This window comes from Sinohyriopsis cumingii, chromosome 1, assembly GCF_028554795.1.
Source record: "Sinohyriopsis cumingii isolate HCF-2022 chromosome 1, ASM2855479v2, whole genome shotgun sequence".
NCBI lineage: Eukaryota > Metazoa > Mollusca > Bivalvia > Unionida > Unionidae > Sinohyriopsis > Sinohyriopsis cumingii.
In genome coordinates this window covers 141,617,127-141,630,577 of record NC_142961.1, presented here as the reverse complement: position 1 = coordinate 141,630,577, position 13,451 = coordinate 141,617,127, and the positions used below count along the sequence as shown (strand labels likewise).

Below are 13,451 nucleotides of genomic sequence, written 5' to 3'. Positions count from 1 at the left end.
AGAAATCATGGGAAATTCTTTTTCCTTAAAATTCTAACCCTATGCAAAATACAAAACTGTAGAGTGCCACCATAACCAGTGATGTGTTGAAAGTGCTGTTAAAACCATCCAACCAACCTTTAGTTTAGACGTTTGTACTTTAGGTACAGAATATGCCTACTTATTTTGGGATTAATTGGTTAAATGTCAAGGTAATTGTTGCTCAAAGAAAATATTGGTTTTGAACAGTAACTTTTGCAGTGTTTAGCCAAAGCAAAGCCATTCTGGGTTCTGCACAAAATAGACCGCATGTCCTGCAAAAAAAGGGGGATTTGATGCACCAGAAGTGGTGCAAATAAAATCAGCATGGCATATAGTTTTTTAAATCTTTAATCTGCTATAGATGTGCATACCAATCATTAATTGTGTGAATTGTGCATTTATTATCGTTATGAAAATGAAAAATCAAGTGATCTTTCTGATTGCGCTGGACGCTATGGTAGGCCTGCCTATTATCTCCAATTCTCAGAATCCAGCATATGGCAGACATTGGTAAATCCAGAATAATTGCATACTCCATATATCCCATAACATTGATAGTGAGTTTGAGGAGTTTTCTAACAAAACAGAAGTATACGTCATCTATATTTATTGCTCCTTTCTATCCATAATGAAGTTTCTAACTTTTTTATTATCTAACTTCTTCATGCAATGTACTCTTTGGAGCCTTTGTGGATGCCTGCCCATGTTGCTTGTAACATTAATCAAATGTGCAGTGTACTTGACCAACAATACGATTTCTGCTACTGAATGACTAATGGTATTAGTCACTTTGAATTTATTGGTACTAAATTCTGTGGTTTGGTTAAAAAATGCATATTTATAGGTAATTTATGTGTGCTGGTAATTAGCAAAACATAAAGGAACAAATCCTCAGTAAAACGTTGTGTGATGATGTGCATATATCTCTTTAAAACTTTATACTGTAACATAATTCATTGCCACACATTTTTGAGCCAAGATGCCTAATCCATAGTGCATTTATTGGATTGAATATTCAATTAAAATCAAACAAGCTAAGTACCAACACATTAATTAGACAAAGTGTGAACAGAAGGATGCACTTCCCTTGTGATGTTTTCAAAGAACATCACATACAGAGACTGCTGTTTCATTTAAAGGAAATGGAATCACACCTTTTGTACGAACTGCATGCATGGAAACTCCAGATTTTTCTGTCAACAAATTCTCCATGGAAGAATTTAAAAAACATGAGTAGTATTGGGTTCATTCCCAGGGAAGGGCCCATCTAGTGTAGTGTCACAGTGTACCCATGTCAGTCAATGGCTAGTACAGTGCTACAGTTCCCAGTTGCTATTACAGACCCAGGTATAGCTATAAATTGGTCCATACCTATTAGGGAATCATTTTAGGCCTGGTTCGTTTACAGATCCATCTTAGTGCAGAGTCATTGCCATCCTGCATCAGATGACTCCAGATTGGTCAGCACCACTTACCACTACAGTACTGGTTCAGCAAAATTATAGTCCTATGTGCCATTCCTTGACCTTGGAAAGTTTGTCAGCAAATGTCTTGAAGTTATTATTATCTGAATCTGGACATACTAGTTTGACATTAGTCTTGGCTAGCACCATCACAGGGGGTGTCTGCATCACCCAAGACATGACAGAAGGTGTCTGCACCAACACAGAAATTATGGGAGGTGTCTGCATAACCACAGATATGATTGGAGGTGTCTCCATCACCCCACTAATCAGTATGTGTCAATTGGAGGTGTCTCCATCACCCCACTAATCAGTATGTGTCAAATTGGAGGTGTCTCCATGATTCCACTAATCAGTATGTGTCAAATTGGAGGTGTCTCCATGATTCCACTAATCAGTATGTGTCAAATTGGAGGTGTCTCCATGATTCCATTAATCAGTATGTGTCAAATTGGAGGTGTCTCCATGACTCCACTAATCAGTATGTGTCAAATTGGAGGTGTCTCCATGATTCCATTAATCAGTATGTGTCAAATTGGAGGTGTCTCCATGAGTCCACTAATCAGTATGTGTCAAATTGGAGGTGTCTCCATGACTCCACTAATCAGTATGTGTCAAATCATGCTCAGAAGCTCTATTGTCGTTACTAGAACTGACAATTACTAAAGAAGTCCCTTTTTGTGCATCAGTTAAGGAAGTTTTCCAATTTGTCTTTGCCTGAATTTTACTTGCCTCCTCTATCTCTGTCAGAGTTGATATGTAAAGTCCCAGCATCTGTTGTTCTGTGGTCAAGTTGTGGATCTGTTGCATCGTATAGAGAGGCATCTACATGACCCATTGTCAACAGAAGTTTTTTTCATGGCAGTGACTGTGATCCAGTTTTAACAAAAGTGTAATATCAAACACGCCTTTGTTTCATACAGAAATCTCAGCTGTTGACAGATATATATTTGGTCTGGCAAGACAAGACCCTGATCAGCATGACTGGACCAGAAACACTTCCTCAGCAATTATTCTGGAACATCACTGCAGTAGGTTATGTGCTTCACTTGTTATGCTTGGCAATCTTCCAACAAGCAGAAAATAACATCGCTTCATTCCACTGTTATGCCTTCTTGATATGCTTGGGAAACAATTTACAAGTTTCACATGTTCACTCTTGCCATTGCCAAAGTAACTGAGGAAGTGAATCTGCAGCTTATGACATTGCTGTCCTCGGTAAAGAGCATCTCAAGGTCACACTTAGATTACAACCACTGTTACTTAATGGACATTTGGATGTTGTCCATAAGCAGGCCTCCAATGTAACAAATCTAGGAATGGCCCAGCAAAAGATATCACATTAATTGTTATAAAACATGGAGCATAGAATCATGAAGGCCCCCACCCCCTCAATAAGGTTGCCCAGTAGGGAATCAGTCCAACATACCCTGTACACATTCAAAATCAGTTTTGAAGGGCTAAGGACAGCAACAAGCAGAGATTGCATAATACAGAGTTGTATGTTGAAAGCACATCTATTGTCAGTTAGATAACTTTGAAGTTAGTATATATGGCATATAGGATTAAATTATAATTTTCTATTGAATTGCATATTGACACAGGCATCCTTTATGTAGATATAAATAGAATTGTATAGATTTCATTGAGTTAAAAATTGATACAAGCATCCTTTATGTAGATATAAATAGAACTGTAGAGATCTGATTGAGTTAAAAATTGACACAAGTATCCTTTATGTACATATAAATAGAATTGTAGAGATTTGATTGAGTTAAAAATTGACACAAGTATCCTTCCTGTAGATATTTGATTAGAAGCATTACATTGTAATATTTTGTGTACCGGTATTTTTGAACTTCTATTTTATAAATAATAATAATAATAATAGTAATAATAATGTGGACTTAGTACAGCACCTAATCTTTAGAAGCTCTAAGTGCTTTACAGTATTACATATGTAACGACAAGATTACAAAAACACCATGAAATTACAAAACAATAAAGCATGCTGACAATAATTAAAGAAGTAAACATTGTGAAGTCTTTAAGTTTGCTCTTGTAGTCAAAATAGGTGAGTTTTAAGAGCACTCTTGAATAAGATCACAGTGTCCTTGTGTCTAAGATCTATGGGCTATTCATTCAATGTAGCTGAACCCTGGTACACAAAAATTTTTGTCCATGCAACTTCAATTTAACAGTGGGTACAATGAGAATGTGAGTGTTGGAAGAGGTCCATAAGTTTGGGGTGTACATGTACATATAGGTATATTGGTCTGGAGCCAGTCTAAGTTTGTAGATGGGGTGTACATATAGGTATATTGGTCTGGAGCCAGTCTAAGTTTGTAGATGGGGTGTACATATAGGTATATTGGTCTGGAGCCAGTCTGAGTTTGTAGATGGGTGTACATATAGGTATATTGGTCTGGAGCCAGTCTAAGTTTGTAGATGGGGTGTACATATAGGTATATTGGTCTGGAGCCCGTCAAGAAAATGTAACATGTTGAACAGGTTTTGTGTTTTATTCTGGATCAAAAAGGTTATCTGTAAAGGATGACCTGAGCAGCCCTATTTTGAACTTTTTGAAGTTTCTTTAGTAGATATTGAGATGTACCAGATAGAAGTGAATTAACAATAGTTCAGTCTTAAAGTACGTAGGAACACACAAGTGTTATAGTGCCATCATCTAAGAGAAAATTGTGAATGGAGCTGATGTATCTCGGCTACAGATATGGAGCCTTGCATGTGTTCATTACATGTTGGCATAAGGAGAGTGTACTGTCTTATGTGACTGTGTGAATTTAATGTTGGTATTGCTGATACTGATTGTTTGAGGTAAAGGATGTGAAAACTTCTTTGTGTGGTGATCAGGATGGCTTCAGTTTTTATCATCATTCATTTGCAGATTGTTTCATGTCATCCTTGACTTCACATTGGAAGTTAACCTTTCTATGCCTTGGAATAAACTCAGATTTAGTTGTTCAGCTAGATATGTGTATTTGTGGGTCAGCGTACAATTGGTGAAACACCAGATGTCAATCTGTGAAACTTGAGAGCAGCTGAGTGTATAGAACAAAGAGAATGGGGCCGAGAGCAGAACCTTGTGAAACACCAAAACATAGATCAACTGGGCTAGAATGTTTCCCGTTTACTGACAAAATTTGTGTCATGTTGGCTAAGTAGGATTTTAACCATAGTGTTAGGCTATATTGTGAATACCAAATACATGCTGGAAAAGGTGAAAGTATATATCATAGTCTATTGTGTCAAATACCACAGAGAAGTCAAGGAGGGTGAGGACTGTAATCTTTCCACTATCCAAAGCAGAGAGAAGGTCATATACTACTCTTAGAAAGGCAGTTTCAGTATTGTGGCAAGGACGATATGGAGACTGTACATTGCTAAAAATGTAAATTAAATGTGACTGTCGTTTACGGAATTATTATGGATTAATACCAAGCCAATTATTCTTAAAACAAATTAATGTGCAGCATTGTAGGAAGAGGAGTATACAGTTGGCTCTATCCATGCATTTGCATTGGATTTTACATGGTTTTGATGTTTGCATGTGTTATTTTATCTTTTTCCAGGCATCACCCAATATAAATGACATGTGATAAAAATCAATGACTTGTCTGTGTTTAAAAAAATAAATGACTCAGGTGTGATGAAACTCTCACCCTTCAGGATTTTCTTCAGTGACCCCCCTGGGATTAGGCAGATATTTATACCTAAAAAAATTAACATGCCTGATCCTAAACTCCTGGCATTAGATTCTTTTTCTTTTCTTTCAGAAATGCAGTTGTGGTGATTGCCGCAGGGTTTCTCATAGACAAAGTTGGAAATAGAAGTATGTATACAAACTCACCCCACCCCATTTGATCATGTATAATGCATGCCCAACTGCAGACTACATAGAGCATTGGGTTTTTTGCCATTTGTTTTATCCTTGATGTCAAGCAAACAGCCTAAATCTGGATTTGCTCATGCATTATGCAACTGTAGATTTGGGTTTATGCTGTTCAGTTAGGAGTGTTATACACAGTTAAATACAGTATCTCTGTTTAGTCTGCATTGAATATTAATTAATTAATTATTATCAATATTAGCATTGTCATACAAATTTAAAATATTAATTAATTATTATCAATACTGGCATTGCCATACAACTTGAAAATATTAATTATTGTCAATACTGACATTGTCATAAAACTTGAAACTGTCTATCTATCTATCTGTATGTATGTCTGTCTGTCTGTCTATCTATCTATCTAATAGTATTATCTATCTATTTATCTATCTATGTATCTATCTATCTATCTGTCTATCTATCTGTCTGTCTATCTATTTATCTATCTATCTATCTGTCTATCTATCTATTCATTCACTGCATATATTGTGTAAACTGCAGTTAATACTAGAAACTCTGACACTGGACTGTTTTGTTTAAAGATTATACTAGTGTAAAGATTATAATAGTGTAAAGATTATAATAGTGTAAAGTAAAGAATATAATAGTGTAAAGTAAAGATTATAATAGTGTAAAGATTATAATAGTGTAAAGATTATACTAGTGTAAAGATTATAATAAAGATTATAATAGTGTAAAGATTATAATAGTGTAAAGTAAAGAATATAATAGTGTAAAGTAAAGATTATAATAGTGTAAAGATTATAATAGTGTAAAGTAAAGATTATAATAGTGTAAAGATTATAATAGTGTAAAGATTATACTAGTGTAAAGATTATAATAGTGTAAAGATTATACTATTGTAAAGATTATAATAGTGTAAAGATTATACTAGTGTAAAGATTATAATAGTATAAAGATTATACTAGTGTAAAGATTATAATAGTGTAAAGATTATACTAGTGTAAAGATTATAATAGTGTAAAGATTATACTATTGTAAAGGTTATAATAGTGTAAAGATTATAATAGTGTAAAGATTATACTATTGTAAAGATTATAATAGTGTAAAGATTATACTATTGTAAAGGTTATAATAGTGTAAAGATTATACTAGTGTAAAGATTATAATAGTGTAAAGTGTAAAGATTATACTAGTGTAAAGATTATAATAGTGTAAAGATTATAATAGTGTAAAGATTATACTAGTGTAAAGATTATAATAGTGTAAAGATTATAATAGTGTAAAGTAAAGAATATAATAAAGTAAAGATTATAATAGTGTAAAGATTATAATAGTGTAAAGATTACAATAGTGTAAAGATTATACTAGTGTAAAGATTATAATAGTGTAAAGTGAAGATTATAATAGTGTAAAGTAAAGATTATAATAGTGTAAAGTAAAGATTATAATAGTTTAAAGATTATAATAGTGTAAAGATAAGATTATAATAGTGTAAAGATAACACATGTCCTATTGATCTTGCAGTTGGTGTTTTTACTTTCTCCTTCCTGTGTGTCCTTGGGTCCTCCACCTTTGCTGTTGGAGCCATGCTGAAGGGAACCAGCTACATGTTACCAGTGATGCTTTTGGGACGGCTTATCTTTGGCTCTGGAAATGGATCTCTTACAAGTACATGGAATCTTGTGATGGATTAACATAATCTATGTTGGGATTAGCATCAAGAAAGGGATATCTCAGACTTGAGGTTACATGGTCTCTTGTGGGACTTTGCTAATCAGAAAGTAGTAATATTAACTCCAAAGCTGAGAATTCTATTCCTTGGGGCCAACCCCAAAACTGATTAATTTTCATGCCCATTAGTGTTTCAAAGAAGATTGAAAATGCAATAATTCAATTTTACTAGATCACATTATTTACTTGAACATATTGAAGTTGTATTTATTATCATGATGTCAATAAATTGCATGATTCTATGTTAGTGACTGAACCTTGAGTGGGGTTAAAGGGAAAACTCTCAAGCTGTACATATCATGTCTATATAAAACTATGCACCTAGCAGGTTGAAAACAGTGGCACCAGAAGTGTCTGCCATTTTGGTTCCGTTGTTGTTGTTTTAGGGTTTAATGCCATTTTTCAGCACACGATAGGCTATACATGGCGGTCAGTATTAATGGTGGAGGAAGAACCTGGGAAAACCCTGGAAAGAACCACCGACCCATGAGAAGCTAGTGGCAAGTTTTCTCACATACCCACATTGGCTGAATCCGAGACTTGAACCCATGCAGACAGTAGTGAGATGGCAGTGATGCATAACGGACAGCGCTTTAGACCACTCGGTCACTCGGGGCCCCCCATTTTGATTCTGTACACAAAAGGATGAGGAAAGAAAATTAAGTGTTCATAAAGTTTGTGATTATTTTCGTGGTTATGAGACTTATTCAGTGTTAAAATCTCCTATCTTTATAGCTATAATGTTTTTTTAAAAAAACATTGCTTCCAACTCAGGAACATTTATACAAACATAGAACATGTGAGACACAATATGTCACATCTTGATGTCACTCAGAACACCCATGTGTCCAGCAAGCTTCACTCTCAACTGGATTGTACCCTATTTCCTATTATGGTGACATGAAATCATCAGCTGACAACCCAAGACAACCTACCTGAAATAACTGAACCAGGACAACCATATCAAAGTAACAGAAGTAACAACTCTAATTCCATGAGATTGCTCTATCACATGAATAATAAGGTCCTCCTATTGTAGTTTTGACTTGTATACATGAAGCATATCTTGGTTTCTATGGCATCAAGCGATGAAGAATAATAGAATCTATCAATATATTCAATGTGGGATAGAGAATCTTTTAAAAGATTTGATGTGGAATAGAGTATTTATTAATGTATTTGATGTGGGATAGAGAATCTATTCATGTGTTTGATGTGAGATAGAGAATCTAATATTGTAATCAATGTGGAATTGATAATCTATTATTGTATTCAATGTGGAATAGAGAATCTATTAATGTATTCAATGTGGGATAGAGAATCTATCAGTGTATTTGATGTGGGATAGAGAATCTATTAATGCATTTGATGTTTGATATAGAATCTGTTAATGTATTTGATGTGGGATAGAAAATCTGTTAATGTATTTGATGTGGGATAGAGAATCTATTAATGTATTTGATGTGGGATAGAGAGTCTATTCATGTATTTGATGTGGGATAGATAATCTATTAATGTATTTGATGTGGGATAGAGAATCTATTAATGTTTTTGATGTGGGATAGAGAATCTAGTATCATATTTGATGTGGGATAGAGAATCTATTAATGTATTTGATGTGGGATAGAGAATCTAGTATCATATTTGATGTGGGATAGAGAATCTATTAATGTATTTGATGTGGGATAGAGAGTCTATTAATGTATTTGATGTGGGATAGAGAATCTAATATCATATTTGATGTGGGATAGAGAATCTATTAATGTATTTGATGTGGGATAGAGAATCTATTAATGTATTTGATGTGGGATAGAGAATCTATTAATGTATTTGATGTGGGATAGAGAATCTAGTATCATATTTGATGTGGGATAGAGAATCTATTAATGTATTTGATGTGGGATAGAGAGTCTATTAATGTATTTGATGTGGGATAGAGAATCTAATATCATATTTGATGTGGGATAGAGAATCTATTAATGTATTTGATGTGGGATAGAGAATCTATTAATGTATTTGATGTGGGATAGAGACTCTAGTATCATATTTGATGTGGGATAGAGAATCTATTAATGTATTTGATGTGGGATAGAGAGTCTATTAATGTATTTGATGTGGGATAGAGAATTTATTAATGTATTTGATGTGGGATAGAGAATCTAGTATCATATTTGATGTGGGATAGAGAATCTATTAATGTATTCGATGTGGGATAGAGAATCTATTATTGTATTTGATAGAGAATCTGTTAATGTATTTGATGTGGGATAGAGAATCAAGTATCATATTTGATGTGGGATAGAGAATCTATTAATGTATTTGATGTGGGATAGAGAATCTATTATTGTATTTGATAGAGAACCTATTAATGTATTTGATGTGGGATAGAGAGTCTATTAATGTATTTGATGTGGGATAGAGAATCTAGTATCATATTTAATGTGGGATAGAGAATCTATTAATGTATTTGATGTGGGATAAAGAATTTATTAATGTATTTGATGTGGGATAGAGAATCTAGTATCGTATTTGATGTGGGATAAAGAATTTATTAATGTATTTGATGTGGGATAAAGAATTTATTAATGTATTTGATATGGATTGAGAATCTATTAAATTAAATGTATTAGATGTGGGATAAGGAAATCACATCAAAAAGGGTCCTAATTTGTGGCCAGAAATAAGGCTTTAGCAAATTTCTGCTTATAAATTCTGATCCCAGAGGTGAGATTTTCCCATCAAACATAAATGCATATAATGGATTATTTTTCTCTCATTTCTCTTGAGGAAGTAGATTGGAAAAAATATGGCATATAATTGGTATGGATAAAGCTTTAGAAACACTACCTTATATACTTCTATATGAATCAAGTCCAACAGCAAACAACATAGATTCTGATCTGTTGTCACAAAATGACTGTGTCTGCAATTCAGGGTCTATATTGTTTGTTCTCCTGATTACTCATAACAAACTGCATAGGCCGAGATATGCCGGAGATGTATCTGATGGTAGAAATGGGTTGGTGCAGTTTGCAGTTGGATTTGACATATAAATGAGTACATATGCTAAATAGTTTTTAATAATTTTTGTATGTCATTAAAAAGAATATAAAAAATCTTAGTTTACAGCAAAAAAAGTTGTTGTAAAGAAGGATTACTATTTATAGTTTACAAGATATGTCCTTCAGGTACTGTAACCAAAAAATATTGCATATGTTCATGATGTCATAAGCACAATGACATCATATACAGATCATTTAGTGCATTTATGCAGTATAGGCATTTCCCACATATCTCACTCACAAGGGGATTTCCCACATATCTGTCTTAAAGGGCATTTCCCACATATCTCTCTCTCAAGGGCATTTCCCATATATCTCTCTCACAAGGACATTTCCCTCATATCTCTTTCGTAAGGGCAACTCCCACATATCTCCTTCACATTAGCAATTCCCACATATCTCTCTCACAAGGGCAGTTCCCACCTATCGCTCTCACACGTGGGCCAAAAACTGTAGTACACAAACATAAGAATGAGAGAATATGAAATTCACCTGTGGAAGAATAACCAGTTTGCTGCATGTTCAACTCAGAAGCTCATATCCAGTTTGCATCTTGGTCAGTTGGATCAGTGGCTCTTGGAATGACTGAACAGCAGCGACCCCAGTTAACATGAAACCCATGACCTATCCAGGCCTCAATATTAACAATAATTCTTACACTGAAAACTCCAAACTTGGTAATTTGGCATGAGCCAATCATGTATCAGAAATTTTAGTTGAATCTGAGTTTGTATGAGAATTTTTGTTTGTACTCTTTGGGCCAGATCCTGAATGCCAACCAACATTTGATACAAGTGTTTGAAATGACAGTAACACCAATTTGCTTCTGTTTAAGGGGCTTTTCATTGGAATTAACACATGGTGTCATCTTAAGTGCAACTGATCAAAGGACCATTGGTCAAAGAACAAATAAAAAGATCAAAATATATAACTGTATTAACAACAATATTCTGAATATTAGCTTAAGATATATATGTCCATCATCCGTTGTTTGTCCTGCATCTATTAACAAAAGTTTGTTTTTGATACTCTTTCCAAATATTGGTATGGTTGTCACCAAAATTTGTAGACTCATTCAGCCTATGATCTGGAAAAATGATGCCCCTCAGACATCCAACATGGCTACTGTGGTAGAACATTTTGAGTCTTTTGTTATCACTATTACTCCTTAATAGATAGTCAGTTCAACATGGGGTTTTCCCCTAGAGATGTCTTATGAAGTCTTGCTGGTCCTAAATAAATATGTGCCGATCTAGCCAGTACTGTCACCATAGCAGCCATCTTTAAAATTTTGTTGTCATTATTTCTAAATTGAAAATGTAGTTGTTCCTAAATGAAAATGGTATTGATCCAACATCAAATGGCCACCATTGCAGCCATCTTGAAAATCTTATCACTACTCTTCAGGTTATTTGGTCATATTGACACCCAAAGACTTCTCATATCTTGTTTGCCCTAAATGGAAATTGTACTGATGTTGCAATCAGTACACAACAACAGCCATCCTATTAAAACACTACAACAGCCATCCTATTAAAACACTACAACAGCCATCCTATTAAATCTTATTATCATTATTCCTCCTGAATGGATGATCATATTTACATAGGAGATCATATTGACATGGATGATCATATTTACATAGGAGATCATATTGACATGGATGATCATATTGACATGGGTGATCATATTGACATGGGTGATCATATTGACATGGATGATCATATTGACATGGTGATCATATTGGCAAGGGTGATCATATTAACATGGATGATCATATTTACATAGGAGATCATATTGACATGGATGATCATATTGACATGGGTGATCATATTGACATGGGTGATCATATTGACATGGATGATCATATTGACATGGGTGGTCATATTGGCAGGGGTGATCATATTAACATGGATGATCATATTTACATGGGAGATCATATTTACATGGGAGATCAGATTGACATGGATGATCATATTGACATGGGGTTTTCAACAACGAAAGATTTGTGTGATATGTAGTTGATCTTAAAATGGTGCAGATGGTATAGATACCTGATGGTTTCACCAAATGGTCTTATCTTGGATTCTGGCAAATTCTTTTTAGCCAGTAGAGTGTTGTGAAAATTTGCAAATTCAGTAAAATGAATGGATTTGTAAAATATACATATAACTGTTTTACACTAAGTGAATACAGATTTAAATGTTAAGCTTATTAAACTTTTGTAATATTAATCAATTAGATTTTTTTCATGTCCATATATTTTAAAAATCTTTCTATCTTTGAATGAACACTCAGCTATTTCAAAGATTTGCCTTCACAAATGGCAGCTAACCTATCCAGCAGTCTTTTTATATCCCTACCTGTACTCACATAATTAAAGCTTTAACATGTAAAGATGGATAGGTGTCATGGTTGAAAATGTTTATTTTACATTTCAGTTGTGCAGAATCGAATAACTGCTTACTGGTTCAGGAACAAAGAATTGGCCATGGCCTTTGGAATCACACTTGCCTTCTCACGACTGGGAAGTGTCCTGAACTTCCTTTTGACACAAAATTTTTATCAGGCTCATGGTTTGACCTGGACTCTGTGGGGAGGTAACTCTGCTAGCTTCAAGGAAATTGAATTGCATATAAATTAGTTGTTGTTGTTGTTGTTGTAGGGTTTAATGCCATTTTTCAGCACAAGATAGGCTATACCTGGCAGCCAGTATTAATGGTGGAGGAAGAACCCGGGAAAACCCCGGAAAGAACCACTGACCCTCAAGAAGTTACTAGCAAGCTTTCTCACATACCCACATTGGCCGAATCCAAGACTCAAACCTACGCAGACAGAGGTGAGATGGCAGTGATCCGTAACGGAGAGCGCTTTAGACCACTCGGCCACTCGGGGCCCCTATAAATTAGTAATCTTACCTCATTAGAGATAGAAACTACTATTCTAATGGCTGTTTCCTCTCTATCTTTATAGAAATCTTGCAGATTTCGTAAGTTACTGCAGTTGAAAGGAAGATTTAAAAAAATATATGTTAATGACACTATAAACATATTGGCTATATGCAAAGGAAATAGGATGAGAAAGGAAGTGGCTTCAAAGAGGTTTATTGACCTGAAGAACAATGAATACTTTAATCAGCTACCATTGTTTGTCCCTCTGTATAATTTACTTGGTATGTTAATTAATTCTCTGCTGCCCGTAGTATCCAAGTGGTCTAAGGCGCTCATCTTTCCCATCACTGACATCTCTATTCTGTCCACAAGGGTTTGAGTCTGGGGATCAGCCACTGTGATTATGTAA

General features: G+C 34.5%; 1 protein-coding gene across 2 annotated transcripts in view; it reads left to right on the top strand.

Moving 5' to 3' along the window:
• The window catches only part of LOC149808034 (lysosomal dipeptide transporter MFSD1-like), a 71,142-nt gene that overhangs the window by 18,509 nt on the left and 39,182 nt on the right, over positions 1 to 13,451 (top strand). For both annotated transcript variants that reach the window (XM_089972847.1, XM_089972856.1), the window contains exons 4-6: positions 5,279 to 5,334; positions 6,883 to 7,026; positions 12,593 to 12,751. In XM_089972847.1, the coding sequence (XP_089828973.1) occupies positions 5,279 to 5,334; positions 6,883 to 7,026; positions 12,593 to 12,751 (359 nt within the window). The remainder of the gene's footprint in view (positions 1 to 5,278; positions 5,335 to 6,882; positions 7,027 to 12,592; positions 12,752 to 13,451) is intronic.